The sequence below is a fragment of the Mirounga leonina genome, unplaced genomic scaffold (genome assembly GCF_011800145.1).
Source record: "Mirounga leonina isolate KUSES-001 unplaced genomic scaffold, KU_Mleo_1.0 Mir_168, whole genome shotgun sequence".
Classification (NCBI taxonomy): domain Eukaryota; kingdom Metazoa; phylum Chordata; class Mammalia; order Carnivora; family Phocidae; genus Mirounga; species Mirounga leonina.
In genome coordinates, this window is record NW_023270426.1 from 46874323 (window position 1) to 46895457 (window position 21135).

General features: G+C 38.5%; 1 protein-coding gene across 1 annotated transcript in view; it reads right to left on the bottom strand.

Annotated features, from left to right (window-relative positions):
* Nucleotides 1-9406, bottom strand: part of ANKRD31 (ankyrin repeat domain 31) — a 140655-nt gene extending 131249 nt beyond the window's left edge. Inside the window, exon 1 of the mRNA XM_035015066.1 lies at nucleotides 9224-9406. Coding sequence (XP_034870957.1) covers nucleotides 9224-9327 — 104 coding nt within the window. The 5' untranslated portion in view covers nucleotides 9328-9406. The remainder of the gene's footprint in view (nucleotides 1-9223) is intronic.
* Nucleotides 9407-21135: the final 11729 nt, after the last annotated feature.

A 21135-nucleotide genomic window follows, 5' to 3' on the forward strand; every position in this document is an offset into this window, starting at 1 on the left:
AAGATATTTGCACACTCCTGTTCAGAGAAGCATTATTCACAGGAGCCAAAAGGTGGAAGCAACCCAAGTGTTCATCAACAGAGAAGTAGATAAACAAAAATGCAGTACATACATGAAATGGAGTATTATTCAGCCTTAAAAAGGAAGCTTGCCATGTTGTGAAACACTCTGCGGAGAACCCCATGTAGCAAGAAACCAAGGGAGGCCTCCAGTCAACCATCAGAGAGAACTGAATCTTAACAAGCACTATACAGGAAGTGAATCCTTCTCAAGACTAGAGGGGCACCTGGGTGGCTCAGTCGATTAAGCGTCTGCCTTCTGCTAAGGTCATGATCCTGGAGTCCTAAGCTCCGCATTGGACTCCCTGCTCAGTGAGGAGTCTCCTTCTCCCTCTGCCTTTCAGCCCACTTGGGCTCTCTCTCAAATAAATAAAATCTGTAACAACAACAACAACAAAAAGACTAGAATGAGAGACGAATGCAGCCTTGTGAGTCTGTGAGCCTGATGACCCAGTTAAGCCACTCCTGAATTTCTGACCCACAGAAACTACAAGATAATAAATGTTTACTGTTATAAGTTGCTAAGTTTTGGACTAAGTTTTTCTACAGCAAAGGAAAACTAAACAGATTGTTGTCACATTTCCCCAACTATTTGTTTTTAGTTGTTTTGTTCAAATTAAGATCCAAACAAGGTGCCCACATTGCTTTTGGTTGCTATATCGAAGTATCTTTTTAAATACATAAATTACCCCCCTCCCACTGCAATTTAATAGTTGAAGTAACTGGACTGTTTTTTTCCTGCAGTCTCCCACATTTTGAATTTTCTAACTGCATGTCATTTAACAGGTTCTTCCATCCCATATACCTCCTATAAACTGGTTATTAGAGCTAGAAGTTTTATCTATCAAGTTAACTAGGGGTGGGAGGCATGTGTGTACTTCCTACAGGAAATAATAAAGTATGTATTGAGAAAGGTAGTCTTGTGCATAGCCTTTCAGCCCCCCTTCAGCCTTGGGCCTAGAACACTTTCTTACCAAGATTTAGAGTCCTCCCAGCCTTATTACCTTGAATGAGAATACCTAGCCCAAGCCTGGACTTATTACCTTGAATGAGAATACCTTTCCCAGTTTCAGACTTGGTTTGTACTCCTTTGCTGTGAAAGTTGTGTGTGTCATAGGTTACCTAGAAAACCCCACTAATATATATGTCCTCTGTTGGGACAAGATGAAGTCATTCTGTGGCACAAGAGGAGTGTGTACAGACCAATGGCCTGCATCAACTGCAGTGAGTGACTGCTAGCTGTGGGGGCCAATACCTACTACTGAAGCTGATCTTGTTTTGTCTCTTCTCTATGTGAGTAAAGTATTGTTCTAGCCTGCCACCACCTAGATCTTGGACTTCCAGCCTCCAGAACCATAAGAAAATGCATTTCTGTTGGTTAAGCCATCCAGTCTGTGGTATTTTTATGGCAGCCTGAGCAAACTAATACACAACTAGTCTTCCCAACTTCCCAAAATAAGATATCATATCGTATTTAGATATCATATAATATTTAGAGTCCACAATACTAATATTATCATTAACAGTATGATTACTGAAGTTACTTTGCAATTATTTATGTCCTTGGAGTATATCTTATCTGGCATGTATAGATTAATTCTATGTTTAAAAGGCACTTAGTTCCTTTTGGTGCAATTATGCCATCAAGTCAATATATAATTAGGTTCACCTGTTTAATCTTGCTTTTTTATTTTTGCTTTTTAGAAAGTTTTTCGGGGAGCCTGGGTGGCTCAGTCGTTAAGCGTCTGCCTTCGGCTCAGGTCATGATCCCGGGGTCCTGGGATCGAGCCCCGCATCGGGCTCCCTGCTCCGCGGGAAGCCTGCTTCTCCCTCTCCCTCTCCCCCTGCTTGTGATCCTGCTCTCACTGTGTCTCTCTCTGTCAAATAAGTAAATAAAATCTTTAAAAAAAAAAAAAAAGTTTTTCATGTTGGTTTAATTTTGTTTTATAATTATGTAAACCATAAATGTATAAGACAAGATCTATTTAGAGAAGTCTAGTCTTTCTTGTCTTTTCACCCATCTGTTCTCTCACTTCCCATTTTTTTAAATTGTATGGTTTATCCTTCCAATGTGTTTTTGAAAATATAAGCAATATGAGTATACATGCCGTCACCCAGTCTTAGGTAAGCAGTAACATTCTATATATATCTTTCTCTCTTTTTTTTTTCTTAACAATAAATCCAGTAGATTGATCAGTCTAGGGGAAAGAGACTTTCTTCATTCCTCTTTATTAATTCATAGTATACCACTATGTGGATTCTCACACACTTTTTAAAAAATATTTATTCATCTAAGTAATCTCTATACCCAACATGGGGCCTGAACTCACAACCCTGAAATTAAGAGTCGCACTTCCAACTGAGCCAGCCAGGCACTCCTATTCTCAGTTTTAAAATCTTAGTAAAAGATGATTGTGGAAGTTTAAAAAAAAAAAAATGGGGAGAGAGTAAGAAAATTTACAGAACTACCGTGTTTTCCATTCCCAAACACAAATATACATCACATATATAATTTCACATACATTATGAAGAACAGGTTACTAAGAAAAATAAGTCATCAATAACAACAACAACAACAAAACCCATACCTCCTAATGGTTCTCAGCACCAGCAAAACTAATAATGAAAAGGACTCCAGTCCTTAATCTAACACACCCTCTGTGAGAGTCAATGGTGGCTCCTGTTATAGGAGAAAAAGCATCTTTTTTGGCTCAATTACTACTGGCCATTACCAAGGATTGAAAATTTTATTATTCAAATACGGGTAATACCGTTACTATAGCACATTTTTCTAAGAAGTAAAAATATCTAGGGATGCCTGGGTGGCTCACTTGCTTTAGTGTCTTCCTTCCGCTCAGGTCATGATCCCAGGGTCCTGGGATGGAGTCCCACATCAGGCTTCTTGCTTGGCAGAGAGCCTGCTTCTCCTGCCTGCAGCTCCCCGTTAGTGCTCATGCTCTCTCTCTCCCCTCTTCTCTCTCTGACAAATAAATAAAATCTTAAAAAAAAAAAGAAGTAAAAAAATCTATTCATCTTAATGTCCCTAAAAATCAGAATTATTTTACTTTTTAAAATTTTTGACGTTTTTTTTTTTTTAATCTAAAAATAACACAAAAAAGGCAGGAAGGAATTGTGGATCCTAATGGGACTGTTCTATATCTTCATTGTGGTAATGGTTATTACACAACTGTATGTGTTTATCAAAACACACAGAACTGTACATTAAAAAGAATGAATTCTGCTGTATGTATGTAATTTGCATCTTAATAAAAAAGTGAAAAAAGTAACACGATGATGTTAATTTTCCATAAATAAATTTATAAATTTAACTTTATACCAATAAAAATACCAAGACTTCTTATTGAACTAGACAACTGATTCTAAAGTTCATGTGGTAAAATAAATAAGAACAGCCAGGAAAATGTTTTAAAATAACAGTAAGGAGGTAATAACCAAAAGGACATTAAAATATTTTTGGATATAAAATGTTTTTAAAATGCGAAACTAGCACATAAAATGACAGACCAATGAACAGAATAAAATCTCCTAAATAAACTCACATACATATAAGAATTTAGTATATTAAAAAGGCGGCATCTCAAATCAGAGAAAAAGATAGGATTTCTAAAAAAAATAATAATATTGGGACAATGAAGGAGACATCTGGAAAATAATTTAGTTGTATCCATACTTGACACTGTACTCCAGAAAAATCCCACATGACTCAAAATGTAAATTTTTTTTTTTAATTTGACAGAGAGACAGCGAGAGAGGGAACACAAGCAGGGGGAGTGGGAGAGGGAGAGGGAGAAGCAGGCTTCCGGCCGAGCAGGGAGACCGATGCACGGCTCGATCCCAAGACCCTGGGATCATAACCTGAGCCGAAGGCAGACGCTTAACGACTAAGCTACCCAGGCATCCCTCAAAATGTAAATGTTTAAAATGAAACAAAAAGTATAAAAGAAACCAAGGAGGGATTCTTTTATCATTGTGAAGGAAAAAAAACCTTTCTAATTATGAGATAAACCCAAATAATTCAATTATTAAGATTACAAACACCCAAACCCTTTGACAGAGTACTTCTCTGTCAAAATAAACAATTTTATATATGTTTGAGAACATATATACGTAACTTAGAAAATATCTCTGGGAGGACAAAAAATCAAATATATTGGTTGCCTGTGGAAAAGAAGGCTGAGTGGCTGAGGAGATAGGGATGAGAAGGAGATTTTTACTATACACCTTTTTATACTTAAAAAAAAACTTTCCTGAACCGTGTAAATATATTACCTATTCACAAAATCTGTAGAAAATGTGGGCAATAAAGAGAAGTATAAATAATAAGATAGAAATCCCCTATAATTCTACCTGTATTAAGACTTTGGTGGACTTCCTTTCAGCTTTCTATGGAGGCTTATCTATGATAGAACCACAAATTCTTTCACAAAGTTTGGATCAATCTGTAGAAAGTTTTAGAAACTACATTTTGCACTTAACATTATATTTAAATATTTGCAATGTCACTAAAATTCTTCTTAAAACCATTAAATATTGATAATACTCCCTCATAAGGATATATGATTTATTTATTTAAGCATGAGGGTATAATTTATTTAAGCATTATATAATTCCAAAACATTTGTTTTTAATTTTTCATTATTGCAAATGCCTCTGAGATAATTTCCTTATACATAAATTTTTGTGTGTTTTTTTTTTTTTTTTCCCTTTAAGAAAGGAGTCAGGGCTATTTTTAATACTAAAAGGAAAATGAAGAGTGTGGCCCAGAAAAATTACTTATCCATGTTCAGTCAATAAATTAACTGAAAATAGACATTAAGTTCTAGTCAAACTACTAGACTACATTAATAACTAATACTCTAAAAGTCACTGACCACTTCATTATAGATGCAGTATTTTAATAATAAAATTTAACTTTGAAATACTGGAAATGAGATAGTACCAAGTACTAACAATAGAAAAGGAAGTAGAAATTAGATGGCTGGGTTAAAAGGAAAACTTCTTTAAGAAAAAAGGGGCGGGGGGCGCCTGGGCGGTTCAGTCGTTAAGCATCCATCTTAGGCTCAGGTCATGATCCCAGGGTCCTGGGCTTGAGCCCCACATCAGGCCTGCTTCTCCCTCTCCCACTCCCCCTGCCTGTGTTCCCTCTCTCGTTGTGTCTCTCTTTGTCAGATAAATAAATACAATCTTTAAAAAAAAAAAAAAAGGAAAACTTGCAGGCAAAAATCTGAAATTTTCAAATAATTTTCACTGTTTTGTTAAAAGTAGAATAAAATTTGGGGGGACAACTGGGGTTTCAACTTTCTATGTTATCAACGTTTTGATAGCACAGTCCTAATGTCATGCTAAGGCTTTGATTCATTAAAAAATCTAATTAATTATCCTTTCAGTTTAACAGTTCTAAACATAGTACTTGGCACCACTGTGCTTTATCATTGGAGTTGCCACCATTTTGATATACACCCTGACCAAAATGTTGCCTTTTGTTTTTTAAAGATTTATTTTTGTTTTATTTATTTTCCATCCACTGTTTTTTATTTAAATTCAATTAACTAACATATAATGTATTATTGATTTCAGAGGTAGAGGTCAGTGATTCATCAGTCTTATATACTACCCAGTGCTCATTACATCATGTGCTGCCCTCCTGAAGATTTATTTGAGCAAGAGCGCATGATTGAGGGGAGGAGCAGAGGAAGAGAGAAAATCTCAAGCAGACTCGCCACTGAGTGTGCAGCCCAAGGTGGGGCTCAATCTCACGACCCATGAGATCATGACCTGAGCCAAAATTATGAGTCGGACGCTTAAATGACTGAGCTACCAAGAGCCCCCCAAATGTGGCTTTCTTTAGCCAATTTACTGTGGTTATTAAATCCTTGTCTCCTTGTACTTTGCTTTCTTTTCCTCCTTCCCCAGGTATATCCTTTGTAACAAGTATTTTTCTATCTAGACAATTCACATGAAGACAGTGTTGGTCTGACTGGAGGGACAGAATTAACACTCATCTTGCAGGGTAATTATGTTGAATTAGCTTTTTACTATATGCAATTATAATGTTCAGAAGACATGTGACCTGAACACATACGCAAATCCATGTAACAATGAACTAAGGTGGTTCTGTTTAAATCTATTGAATAGGATTAATTTGAGATATATCCCTTCATGTTATAGAGCAGTTAACCTAACCAGAGGCTGTAACAGAATACAAGGTTGGTAAAAAGTTCCCAGGGCACATATAGAAAAAAAGGATCATGCCTTTTAGAAAACAAATTACAAGCTAACAAAATATTACTACTCAGCAACTTGAATTTTTATAAAAGATGAATAGCAACACCTACCAAGCCACAAAAAAAGACTGGATGCAGGGTGCCTGGGTGGCTCAGTCGGTCAAGCATCTGCCTTCGGCTCAGGTCATGATCTCAGGGTCCTGGGATTGAGCCCTATGGTGGGTTCCCTACTCAGTGGGGAGTCTGCTTCTCCCTCTGCCCCTCCCCTTGCTTGTGCTCTCTCTCTCTCTCTCAAATAAATAAAATCTTTAAAAAAAAAAAAACACTGGATGCATTTTTGGACATGGTTTTGAGGGAAGGCTAGGACTAAATCCAGACTCTCAAAGAGTGTTTTTTCAGACACAGTTAACACACCTGGCAGCCTGGTTCTTTATAATTAGCCCTGCCTTTCCTAATCCCAAAGGTGATCAAACCCTTTCTCCAGTCTTAGCAAAAAGACCTTTTTTTTTTTTTAAGATTTTATTTTTATTTATTTTGACAGAGAGAGAGACAGTGAGAGAGGGAACACAAGCGGGGGGAGTGGGAGAGGGAGAAGCAGACTCGCCGCTGAGCAGTGAGCCCGATGCGGGGCTTGATCCCAGGACCCTGGGATCATGACCTGAGCCGAAAGCAGACGCTTAACCACTGAGCCACCCAGGCGCCCAGCAAAAAGACCTTAATAGCTGCAACACTTATGGATTTTTTAGCTATGGGATGCCTGGGTGGCTCAGTCAGTCAAAGGGTTAAGAGGAGAAGGAAATAAAAGAGATGCTCTCCATACTCTTGAGCATGTGGTTCCTCTAGCAAGAGAGACAGGTTCTCTCTTGGGTTTTAAGTGCCCAAATTGCCACGATTGGTAGCAGTATATTTCTGAGGCTAAAGAGAGAATGGCTTTAGTTGCAAGGGACTGCTCTGAAGTAAGAAAGCCCAGAGAAATCTTTCTGGTCATACGAACCAACATGTGGGTATGGGGAAGGAAGGGTGCATGAGACTCCTGCAGGTAAAAAAAAAAAAAAGAGCAGAAAAGGGGAATCACCTAATTCTATATATGATTCAACATGTCTTAGGCTCAACCCTGAGCTGTCCACATGTAAAGCAGATTCAAAGAAACATGACAAAGACTTTGAGAACTGAACTATGATATTAACTACTGCTCAAGTTCCAGATTAACCCCTGAGTGGTACGAGTCAGACTCAAAAAGCATAGTAAAGGCTCTGAAAATTGGACTGATATAATCACCACCCACAGGAGGCAAAACAGAACGTGCAGTGAGAACCTAACTCATTAGGCTAATTGCCTGTCAAAACAAAAATCAACCCTGTAGAGGATTTTAACAGGACCAATAATCCAGAACATAAGATTCAAAATACATAGGATATAATCCACAATTACTCAACATGCAAAGAACAGGAAAATCGAATTCTTGGGAGAAAAGATAATTTTTTTTTAAAAGATTTTTTATTTATTCACCTGACAGATAAAGACATAGCGAGAGAGGGAACACAAACAGGGGGAGAGGGAGAGGGAGAAGCAGGCCTCCTGCCGAGCAGGGAGCCTGATGCGGGGCTCGATCCCAGGACCCTGGGATCATGACCTGAGCCAAAGGCAGATGCTTAACCAACTGAGCCACCCAGGCGCCCCAAGGGTATTAAAATTTGAAAAGCCCTGCTCTAGGGCATGCTCGAGGGAACGAAAATCTGATTATGCTTCTCCTCCACTTAACATTTTACAAAAGACACAGGCAGGATATATGAGGCCTTACATGACCTCACCCTACCTTCCTCTCCAGGCTCATCTTTCACCACTCCCCACCTCACCATTTAACACTTCACTTGAGTAAGAATTAACTATTTGTACATTCCAGCACACAACACAATGCTATGTCCCCTTTACCCATGCATTTCCCTCAGCCTAGAACACCTCTTCTTCATCTGCCTAATTCCTAAACCACCTTCAAGCCTCTATTCAGAAGTCAACTGTACCAATCTCTAAGGACTACCTGGGCTCCTAAACCAGCCAAAGCATACTTCCATCCCTGGACTATCGCATTTTATTGAAATTATCTGCCTATAAAAAAAGAAAGAAAGGGGGCGCCTGGGTGGCTCAGTCGTTAAGCGTCTGCCTTCGGCTCAGGTCATGATGCCAGGGTCCTGGGATCGAGCCCCGCATCGGGCTCCCCTCTCCCGCTCCCCCTGCTTGTGTTCCCTCTCTTGCTGTCTCTCTCTCTGTCAAATAAATAAAATCTTTAAAAAAAAAAGAAAGAAAGACAGAAATTATCTGTTTATGTGTCCTCCCTGGCCTGTAGGTTTCTCAAAGACTCATCTCTTCTATAGTTCCCCTGGATCTAGCATACCTGGAGAACTAGGTATGTCCAAGGTTTTGATGAACTGAACCACCATCTTTTTTGGATTCTTATAAAACTATTCGTTTCCAATTTAGTAGTAAACAGTTCCCCCATCACACATTCTTTTCCTAAAATTATGTTAACCATCTCCTAGATCAGAGCTTCCAGTTGCTTTTAAAGCAAAATGCATTTCAGAAATCTAGACCCAACACTTTTTTTGCCTGTACAAAAGGACTTACCCTAGGCTAAAAGGAAAGGGTTTTGTTTGTTTCTGGTTTTTTTGGGTTTTTTTTAGATGCCATAAAGCCATCTACCATAAAGCTCATTTTGTCCTAAACTGGAGGCTGGGGGGATTGTGTTTCGTTTATTTACAAGTTCTTAGCTCACGCCTGGCTACCTCACAAGACTCGAATTCCGCCTGCCATTCCACATTCATCTGGTAATAATTTCTACTCAGTCTGCGAGGGCCACTCCACCTCCAGTACCCAGCACAATGGCGGGCGCCTTGTCCAAGGCCTGGCGCCAACGGTGGTCACCTTCTCCAGGGCAGCTCCTCATCATCCAGGTCGCTCTCCGTCACCGACCCGTCTATCACAGTTTCATCACTGTCCCAGTCTGGGGCCTGGGCGCCTCCCTCCATCTTCGCCTCACGTCCGGAGCCTTGTTTAGTCTCCTTCTCTAACGCCCCGCTTCCTGCGAAAAGAAAGGGCACGCTGAGGGTCGGGGGGGGACTTTGAGCGAAATATGAAATTCGAGGCGAGACGCGGGAGACGTGCCTGGAACAGAGCAGCAGCGACGCTCGTCGTCGGGGACGCGGTCCCGCTCGGCCCCCCGCCGCACGCCGCCGGCAGGGAGAGCCGCCCGCCGCACGTCTCAGCCGCGCGCGGCCCCGCCCCCCGACGCCGGTGGCCGGAAGTGCCTGGCGGAGCACCCGCCCGCTCTGGGTTTCCCGGCCGCCTGGGGCGTGGCGCCCCCCGCCGCATCCGCTTTCCGTGCTTTCTCACCTATTCGTTCGCTGGGCGGAGTGACTGGGGTTGCGGTTGTGGGGACCAGGAAGGCAGCGCTGCCACAGACAAGACCGCAGTCCGAGCCTGCCTAACGCCACCGGCAGGAGGGAGACTTAGGTCACCTTACCTGCAGTGCGCCTCGTACTTGTGAGACCCAGACCCGGAAAGAACTGTCGGCTCCTGCCCGATCCGGTAGCCCCCGCTGTCCGTCTGACATTCTGAAGCCAGAATGTTACCTTACACCGGAAGAGTGTTGGTTGCAGTCCACCAAGTGCTGCCTTTCTCCTTAATTCCTTTGACACCCCTTCCTCGAGTGTCCTTTGAGGTAGGCAAAACAAACATGTTTATCCTAAGTTTATAGATCATCAACCCACCTAACTGATGTATTTTGTATTTGTATTTTTCCCTCATTAACTCTTTAATTGCCTTGAAATACAGGTTGTGTAGCTAGAGGAGAATAAATGCTTTATTTTTTTTTCCTGTATAAATTTTTAGTATGATAGTGTCTAGCAACTTCCAAGAATAGCCAATTATGACTTTTGAATGAAGTACTAGATTTTTATATATTTGAACATTCAAAACAAAACCAAGTGAACTCCATTTGCCAAGAGAGGTAGATTAAGGATGAGAACTCCTTCCCCCATCAAGTGTTTAGTATTCACTTTGAAATCTCCAGCATCTAGCACATATTGGGTCTTTAAAGGTTTGTTGAATAAATGGATGGAACTAGGATTTTCTGACTCCCCAATTCACTGCCCTTTTCTTTACATGCAATGGCTTTTCCATTCTTATCTTACAGAACTAGACCTCTCCGTGTTTTTACACCTCTCCACCTACATCCTCCATGTTTAAATCAGCCCTAAATCCCCATCCACTCTCCTGCTCACCTACTCCTTTGATCATCTAACTCTGTTAATTGCCAGCAATGGAAAGTGCATATCCATTAAAAGGCTGGTGGGTGGCTCTAAATGCCCCATGGCAGAAGGTGACTTTGCACTAATAAAAGACTTTGCTGCAGGCGTCTGGTAACTCTAGCTAAGTATAGAAAACTCGGAGTCTGAAATTCAGATTCCTTTTTAAAATACTTTCTCCTTTGGTGGATAAGAGTCAGTTATTTTTGCATCTTCAGTTCTTTTATATTATTCAAGACAGTTGCCAAGATTCAAAGCATAAAGAAGAATAGCAAAGATGATCCACATAAATGCCAGTATGATTTTAAAGGAAACTTTTTTTTGTTTTTATAAAATCCAAAGTTTCACTGCAGGACAGAGATAGAAGAATGACCGATCTGTGTTAGAAATCTGCGTTGCAAATGACAAGAAAAAATACAATTCAAACTGATTTAAGCAGATAAAAAGGGTGAGCTGGGTCATGTAACTGAACCATCCATAAGTACCCAGGTTGAGAGAAATTTAGCTCAGCTTTCTTCTGAATTCGTTAGTTAAACACTCAAATAAATTGAAACACATCAAATGTATAAAAATCCAGAATCCTTGAGGAGAACACAGGCTCTTCGACCTCAGCCGCAGCAACTTCTTCCTAGAAACATCGCCAAAGGCAAGGGAAGCAAGGGCAAAAATGAACTATTGGGACTTCATCAAGAGAAAAATCCAGAACTTCATTTTAAAATAATAATTGGTAATTTAGAAGGTGGATAGGTACCATTTTATTATTTTAAAAATTAATAAAGGGGAGGAAAGAAAGCATTTATCCTGATGTTTCTATACAATCAGTATTTCAAGGTGACCAAATTGTTGATTAGGGAAAACTTTCCTTATAGAGAAATCACAGCTAACAAATACAAGAGATACAATAGAATTAGAAAATCATCATTTTGCAACCCATGAAACAATGGATCTAGGCAATGGTCAGCAATAGCTGCAATAGTTAGGCAGAACAGTAAAAAAAAAAAAAGTAAAGTAAACAACTAGACCTTTGTTTCTTCACACCTGCACACCTACATCTTCCATGTTGAAATCATTCCTAAATTCCTAGGTAAAAGGCGGATGGAGAATTTTATAATAGACAAGTCAGGATGACAACACTTAAGTCCAATAATAGTCTTAACATCAATAAAAGTCGACAACCAAATATGTACCTCCTGGCACAACACTATATGAATAAATGGCACTTACCTGTGAAGTAGTCTAAGCCAAAAAAAAAAAAAAAAGTTAAAAACCTGAATCTAATCAAGCCTCTAGATCTGTCAGTTATTTATATGCAGGAAGAGGGGGCAGAGGAATAGACTAACACCATGAAGATTAAATTTACCAAACCTAGGTTATGGGAAATTCTATAGAACAAATGACCTGGTTTCTTTCAACAATTAAGTATCATGGGATTTAAAAAAAGGGATGAGAACTCTTTTACATTTAAAGAGACCCTAAGAGGGGCGCCTGGGTGGCTCAGTCGTTAAGCGTCTGCCTTTGGCTCAGGTCATGATCCCAGGGTCCTGGGGTCAGGCCCTCTGCTCAGCGGGAAGCCTGCTTCTCCCTCTCTCACTCCCCTGCTTGTTTTCCCTCTCTTGCTGTCTCTGTCTCTGTCAAAATAAATAAAATCTTTAAAAAAAAGAGAGAGAGAGAGACCCTAAGAAAAGGGAAAAAAAATCAAGTAGTTAAAAAGGAAAATTGATTGTTAATATAAATACTAATACAGAGTGAATTAGCAAGAAAAAAAGAAAAAAACCTTGAGAAGAGCATTATATCCTTTTTAAACCAACAGATATTTGTAAAAAATTAAATAACACAAGGTAGAATAAAATTAAATTTGATTATAGTAAAATTTAAATCTTTGAGGATTCATGAAACCAATTAATCCTTAAGAACTATAATCAAATTTTATAGCTTGATTCCATTTAGGCTGTAAGTCTTTAAATAAAAAGTCCTATATGGGAATTCTTTACTTGTTTTAAAGGTGAATTAAAAGGAGAATGTCAGTTCTACCACCTCAAATTTGCATTAGGAAGAAAAATTCCAAAATCATATCCAATAGCATGTATGCTAACCCACAAATGCTGGTGAGGGTCAGTGCCCTGAAGGAGGGCTGAGAATAAGGGCCTTTCCCTTATTGGCCTAGCCTTCTTATGGATGAAGCAGACAATAAAGAAGTACATGAATGTATGAGATAATCCAGAGAGTGATGCATGCCTGAAAGAAATAAATAGGTTGCTGAGATAGAGAATATGATTAGAGATAGCCTCTCTGAGGAGGTGAATTTGACCTAAGACCGAAAGCATGGATATAATCGCAGAGGTTCCGAGACAACCTAGAAGAACAGAAAGGAGGCTTGTGTGCCTGGAGCTGGGGAGTAGGGGAGAGTGGTATGAGATGAGGCCCAAGCACTAAGCAAGAAGTAGAATATATACAAGGTGTAATGTGATGAAACTTGTTTGCAAGTATGGATTTTGAAAAAAAAAAAAGAAAAGAAAACTTATTATTTTGTACTTACACAATATATTTGCTTTTATAATTAAAATTCTTTTCTGCCTAGCGCTTCATATCATTTACATCCTATCCAGGTTGCTTTAGATCCCAGAACTATGAAAGGTGAGACTTTCATGGAAGATTTGATTTATCATAACCAAACACAACATGAATCTCCAAAAGAGTAAACCCAGCAGATATTTTTCACTCAAGTAATATTCTCCCCCCAAAATAAAGCTATATAAAGTGTTTCACCGAGTATTCTATAGTATTTTAAAATGCATTTTCCAAGAGAATCTTCATTTACTCTGAGATTTAAACATTTTTTAGAAAATGGCATTCAAGCACAAATTAGAACTGTTTTATGAATGAGGGATGCCTGACAGTCTCAGTCAGTAGAGAATGCGACCTTTGATCTCAGGTTTGTAAGGTCAAGCCCCACAGTGGGCCTAGAGCTTACTTTAAAAAAAATTTTTTTTTTTAAATAAAAGAACTGTTTTGTGAATGAGATATAGACATAACCAGAAAAATCAGGATACCTGAAACCATTTCTCAAAAACTGCCAAATGTGAGAGCACACAAAGGCAAGCTTACACAGGATTGGATGTCGGTTCAGGTTCAGTACCCTCATTATTTTTTAGTCGTCACTATAGTTGATTCACTTGTATAGGGATATGCTGACCACAACTCCTGTACGTATGTCCTTTCTTAGTGCAGAATTTAAGATAGAAGCTCAACTTTAAAATGGCACAAAATAGATATGAAAACACTTCAGAAGTACTATGAAATTTAAGATAGTAACCTAATAGAAAATTAATATTTTGTGATGAAAAACTTCTGGAGAATAACTAATAGCATCTGTTATTCTGATAAATGACAAAAGGTATATCATAATATTGAAGTCCATTAAATCAGCAGAGGAAACTGAGAAACCTAATGGGTAAGAAGCTATGCTTGGTTCTGATAGTAGATCACGGGGTATAATCAGTATGTGCTACCAATATTTGTTTGGGAAAACAGTGTTTCTCACAAGCTAGATAGGAGGTATGCTCAAAAGAGAACCAGCCCAGTTATATCCTGTCTGGAGGGAAAACAGTCCTCAGCAGTGGACTTCTGTGTTCTGTCTTCCAAGAATGGAAAAGGGATCATTAATAGGATATGTGCTCCGAGATTAAGGGAACTGCAGGAGAGACATCAACAGTGGAGGATCAGGTCTCCAAAAACATTACAAAATCACTTATGATAGAGTCAGCTTTAAACAAACGGTGGACCCAGAGAGTGCAAAGCTGCCTTAGAACAATTTCACTTAATGCTATGTTGGTAAATGTTTAACAACCCGCCCTCTGGGAGGGGAATGGGGAGTTCCGATTCGTAGAATTGGCAGATTTCTGTGGTGTAAATACTCCAAAACTTATTCTACACGTTATTTCTTCTTTCCTCTTTCTCCTCCTCCTTCACTTTGTTAACCGCAGAGTCTGGCCCCATAGTAAAATCTAACAGAATAATGAGGAACTAATGAGTTGTGGGTATTTATTGCCTTTATTTTTAAGATGATTTATTCAATTGTAGTTTATATACTTTAATTTTTAATAGTGACTATATTCAATAACTTACAAATGCCTGAAAACTTAACACTTGGCTCTTACAAACTAGTAGAAGCTGGTCCAGTGCTCCTTTGACTCCACCATTTTAAGAACTTCCCAGCCTCCTTCCCCCTTCTCTGTCTTCCCCATACTCCAGGGCCAGAGTGGTAAGACTTAATGGTTAGATGAGGGCAAGGGAACCAGGAAAGAAAAAGTAATGTGTAGAATAGGTTTTGGAAGTCTCAGTTCTCTGAGAGTCCTACTTGGGGGAGAGTGAATCAGCCCTGCATTCAACAATGTAGATATTACAGTAGGAAGACCATGTAAAAGGTAGAGGACTGAAGGGAGGCAGGCAAGAAAGAAAACAGAGGTGAAATGATTGCTAAAGGAGAAAGGTGACAAAACATAACAACAACCATTGTATTTGGGCTCATGTTAATTGTGGTTGCTTCGCCTAGATGTAATCTACCTCAGTCAATGCTTGCCAACATGGGTTGACTAGGACTTCTTTAATTATGTAACTGGCTTGTGAAATGATGAACTAGATCTCAACTTTGAATTGCCATAAAGAAATCATGTTACTTTCTTCTTTATTAGGAAACAATACCAACTACCAGCTTTATGGCATTCTGTGCCTGTGCCGTGACATTCGGTCTTTCTACCTAGAATATCCTTTCTCCCTTTCTCTTCTCAATCTTCCTTTGTCTCATTTAATGCTTCCCTTTACTGTGCCACACCTCTCCTTTTGTAATCATTGTCTACAGTGTGATATTTTAAACTAACGAATACACATTTACATTTTTTTCATAATACAGATGATAGAAGAAACGAACACTATATAGTCTAATTATGCTTTATCTGCATTTAACTGGCAGTTGTCATATGTCAGGGAATATGCCATGACTGTTTCAATAATATATGGAGGTGCCAGGTCAATTAAACGAAGAAACACTAACCTTTTTAACACAAGGTGCTAGAACAACTAGATAGTAATATGGGAGAAAATAATGAAACTTGTCCCCTATGTTATTACATACACAAAAAAATAATTTGGAGTAAATAATAGAACAAGTGTCCTGTAATCCAGGGATTCTATTTCTAGAGGAATTTCTGCACATTGGTATCAGGGCACGTGGACGTTACTCATAATAACCGAAAATATAAACAACCAATTATCCTTCCATGGGAGAATAGCCCTAAATGTTTCTCAGGAGGAGAATGGATAAATAAATTGTGGGATATTATGTGATAGGATACCTTATGGCTGAGAAAAAAAAAGAACATACCAACACTGATGAACGTTCTAGAACCCATTCTTACAAGGTTTAAAAACACACATAAAAAGTATATTACTGGGGCGCCTGGGTGGCTCAGTTGGTTAAGCGACTGCCTTCGGCTCAGGTCATGATCCTGGAGTCCTGGGATCGAGTCCCACATCGGGCTCCCTGCTCAGCAGGGAGTCTGCTTCTCCCCCTGACCCTCCCCACTCTCATGCTCTCTCTATCTCATTCTCTCTCTCAAATAAATAAATAAAATCTTTAAAAAAAAAAGTATATTACTTAAACCCATTGATATGTGATAAAACTCAAACTAAAGGGACAATTTAAAAAGAAAATTCAGGGTAATGATCACCTCTCTGGGGAGGCAGATGAGTGGTATGGGGAAGAGTTCACAGGAAACTCAAAAGAATTTGTAATGTCCTATGTCTTCAGTTGTGTTATTATTAATCACAGTTGACTGTTATTATTATGTTTCATAGCTTCCAAATGATGTATATAAGAAAATAAAAAAATTATATATATTACAAATATAATATACATGCAATATTTTATAATAAAACACAAAAGTATATATGTATTTTTATTTAATTAAACAAAAATTACCTGTGTACATATACTATATATATAATATTTTATAGTTAAAGAAGTATAGGGAAAAAATGGAAGGGTATAAATGTGCTAAAATGCTAACAGATAGTCACCCTGAGTGGTAGAGTTCTATGTAATTATTTTCCCCATTATAATTTTCTACATTGTCCTAATTGCTTAAATGCTAATATAATACTTTTACCAAAAAAAGTAATTTTTTTTGATGTCACAATGTCACAATGCTATTGCACAAATTTCAACTATGCCAACATTGCCTTTAAATATTCAGTCCTCCCTAGTCAGTCTTACTTACTTTCTATCTTTTGAAGATATACTACCTGTTTCTGTGTTTAAGTTCTATCTTTACTATTTCTGACCGCTCTATGGTTCCTTTGAGTTCTGATTCTATCACTGAAGCCTTGAATGAAAATGATGACTCCTTTTCCCACAGCCCTTTGGCAACATCTAGTGGGTATCTAAAGACAGGACAAGACAAACATTTTCTTACTTAATTTAAAGAGCAACAGTTTTTGATGGCAAATGACTTAGCAAAATAAGTCTTAAGTCCTCAAGACAAAATAATCTCTCCTGGGATTAAATAACTTTAGATATATGGGTGTGTATGCAAACACTTAGGGTAAAATATCGCTGGCATCTCCTCATCTGGCCTGCTGTGAACTTGACGTTTGTTACTGCATATAATGGGCATTATCAAGAGTTACAGAGTTGTGTAAAAACCTCCAAAAGCAAAAAGGAAGAACCTGTGGAGAATGGCATCTATAAGGAATAGAAGTTTCCAGGAATATAAACTTCCCCAAATTTCTTTGCCATTTTTTTTTTCCCCTTTGACTTGCTGCATTACCTCTCCCACCTCACTTTCACTAAAGTTCTGGACCTAGATAAGTAATGGGTAGTAGCTAATGAGTGACAGAAAAGCAGCTCTGAATTTCAGTCTTTAGATGTAGATAAAGAAAACATGGTTGCAACCCCTCTGGTCCTTACCAAAACTGGAGTCCTATCAAAGACAGCTCTCTCCCTAGAAAGCTGGTGACACATTCCTAAAAGTAATTTGCACTTTGATGTTTTCAGTATATGAGGACCCTCTCTCAACATTATCCAGTAACAAGGAAGAGATGACCTGAGATCAGGCACCTTGGGCCCTTCAGCCTCTTTACTTCTTAACTCTCTTACCTTAGAAACTTTCTCTAACCTCTCTCTGCTTTAATTTTCTAGCTGCAAATTAGGTAGAGATTAATCCAGGCCCTGAAATTTTCATAGACATTTCTCCATAATCAATTAACAATTATTTATGAAAATGCTTTTACTCGTAGGAAAAATCCACAAAGACAAGATAATAGTATTAACATTCCCATGCACATGTAGGAAACTAGTTTCTCCTTAAGGCTATCAACATGTGAGGCTAGGCTGAGTTCCACATGAGTTCAGAAACCTAGTTCTGCAGTCTGGGACCATTTTTGTTCCAATGTGGCTTGTGGGAGAGGGAAACAGAGGCATTACTGATGAATTCTTGAGGCGGTATGGTGAAGAGGCAGCAAAAATGGGGCTGGGGATAGGGGGGATTTGCCCTATCAGCCATCCAAATGTATTTTAAAGCTCTATAATTAATAGAAAATACCATGATCCACTGGAGCAGAGATAGACAAATAGCTCAGTTAAAGAAAATGGGAACCCCATAAACAGATCTATGCATGTATGAAAATGCTTGGCAACACAGATCAATAGAGAAAGAAGGAAATATTTAAGAAATGGCATTGGTACAGTTACTTGTGTACAAAATATTAAATTTAAGCCCATACCTCAAATGATACACAAAAATCACTTCCATTTGTATCAGTGAAAAAGCCAAGTTTCAATATGTTTAGAAGAAAATGTAGAACATCTTTATAATCTAAAGGTAGGGAAGGCTTTCATAAACAAGATACAAAAAGCAAAATTAATAAAGAAAAGGTTGATAAAATGACACAGAAATTAAGAATTATGTTCTTTGAAAAGACAAGGAGAGAGTAGAAATGGCAGTGCACAAATTGGAAAAAGAACATTTGTAGAATATATAACCAAGAAATTATTAATATCCAGAGTATATAAAGAAATATTCTATAGCAATAAGAAAAAATCAAGCAATGACATAGAAAAACTATGTGCAAAGGTCATGAACAGGCATTTCACACAGAGGATACTGACTGGTGGGTAAACACATGAAAAGATGCTCAACTTCACCTGTCATTCAGTTCATATCTACCCAAATATATTGCCTTGGAAATCTTACAAATGTGTATGAGGAGACAAGTACAGAATATTCACCAGAGCCTCATTCATAATTAGCAAAAAGTGGGAAAAGTTATTAACAGGAGAATAGATAAATAAATTGTGAAATATTCCTATAATAACTACAGCAGCAAAAATGAATGAATACACTTGTAAGACACACATAACTCAGAAACATAAAGTGTGGCCAAAGAGTAAGTTATGGTAAGAACATGCCTATTTATATAACTTCCAAAGGAAAAGCCAAAACTATTCAAAATACATTGTTCAAAGATAAACAGATCATATAACATTATAAAGACAATCAAGGTGCAGTGGCAGTGGCGCAGGTTTTTAATCCAAATTAATTAATCCTCCAAATTCTCACATAAGGACAGAAACTAGATGGCAAAACCAAAAACTCACAGATAACACTTACCAGTCAACCAAACAACAAGGTCTTTCCACAGACCAGAAAACACAAATGGGTAAAAATAAACACCCACAGTCATAAGAGTTGTGTGGTAGCAGATCTGTACAGGAGAAAGCCAAGGGAAGCAAGGGATGTCTTACAGACCTGAGAACAGGCAAGCCCCAAAACAGCCAATGGGTACTCACTGGAAAGCATGAGGGGCCCATCTCAGAACATCCATTTAAATGGAGAAGGGTGTTGTCCAATGCAACAGGGGATATGAGTATGAGGGTCCTTGGTAAAGGACTGAAAAGGACTCAAGCAGCTAGGCCATGTGAAGTTGGAAAGACAACCAGACAAGGCTGTCAAAATTCCATACTGAGGGCAACTGCTGAAAATAGAATAGAAAAGAATAAAGATGCAATGTGCATCTCATAAGAATGCTACCTATGTTTCTGTGTTTTTTATGTATACATTATGATGATGGGAAAAGTGTATTTTTTTTTTTTACAGTTGGTCCCAAGCAAAAAGTTTGAAAAGCATACTTCAGTTCCTTTCCAAAATCTTTGGAATTTTAATCTTTCCTACTCTGCTTCTGAATTATGTTCCTAAAACTCTCCTGTGGTCTTTTTACTTAGACCTACCTATGGACATTCAGGCCTCTTTTTCTCTAAGTGAGATCCACTGATACTGTGCATCCAAATCACCTGGGGTACTTTTTTAAAAATATAAATTACTCAGGCCCCTTCCTACACCTAGGAAATCAACATCTGGTGGGGAGGCTCAGGAAAGTGCATATTACACAACTCTCTCCTAGCATATTGTTAGGCACACTACAGTTTGAGAAGCTTTAAGTCTTGAAAACTTAAGTATGACCCAAATAGGCCCACACATCCACCCATGAGGGATACAGGCACTATAAGATACAGGACAAGGCTATTTCTATGGCAGGTGAGTGGCGCAGATAGGAAGAAGTGAGAGGGTGTTATTTTCTGGTCTCCTAAACCTAGTTTGGGGTCCTGTAGGATTAAAATGAATCTTGGCCAAGCTGAACACATTAGGAGCCTCTTTGTTTCAAGCAATAGATCCTGATGACAATGGAGATTGAGTTTCTACTTGTTCTTACTTAGATCTACTTGGAGACATGAAAACATATACCCCTCTATTTGGCTTCTTTAGAGAGGGATTCTGTGATAATCAAGTGCCCCAAGTCTGGACTAAATAGAGGTTTAACGAACCAATGCAGAAAGGCCAAGTAGCTTTTTGATACAGCGGTCAAGAAAAGATGAAGAGAACGATGAGCCCTTCTACCCTGGGACAAAGAGGGAAAAAGAGACATTCTCTTCTCTCCTTCCCATGTTAAGACCTCACATGACTGAATGTAATTTTAAGTCTTTGAGCAGAGGGTGAAGGTGGATGATGGTGTTTTTCTGGAGTCCCTTCACTGGGTTCCTGGTGCCTTGTTTTGTGCTGCTTGTATGACCTACCTCAGTTATAACACACACGTTAGTTTTTAGTAAAACACTTCAAATGTATAAGTTGTTTTCATATGTCAATTAGTAAGGCCTAATCACCCAGGAGAAGGGCTCAATAACTTGTATTTTTAGTAGGCATCTCCTATGACTTTGTAGGAAACTCTAAACTAAATGGAAAAGCTGTGGAAGAGAATAAGCAATATATAGCCTTTAAATTTCAACCTTTATTCAGGTCAAAGTAAAATCAGGTGTCCAAGCTGCCATTGCACCATTCATTTTGTACAGTTTGTGACATTTGTAAGTCAAATTTATTGTGCATAAAGGAAGGGGCTCTGACTGGGTTATTTGTATTTATATATTTATCTGGTGCCAGCTGACAATGAAACCCACCTTCTCCAAGTGACGCCAGCACTAAA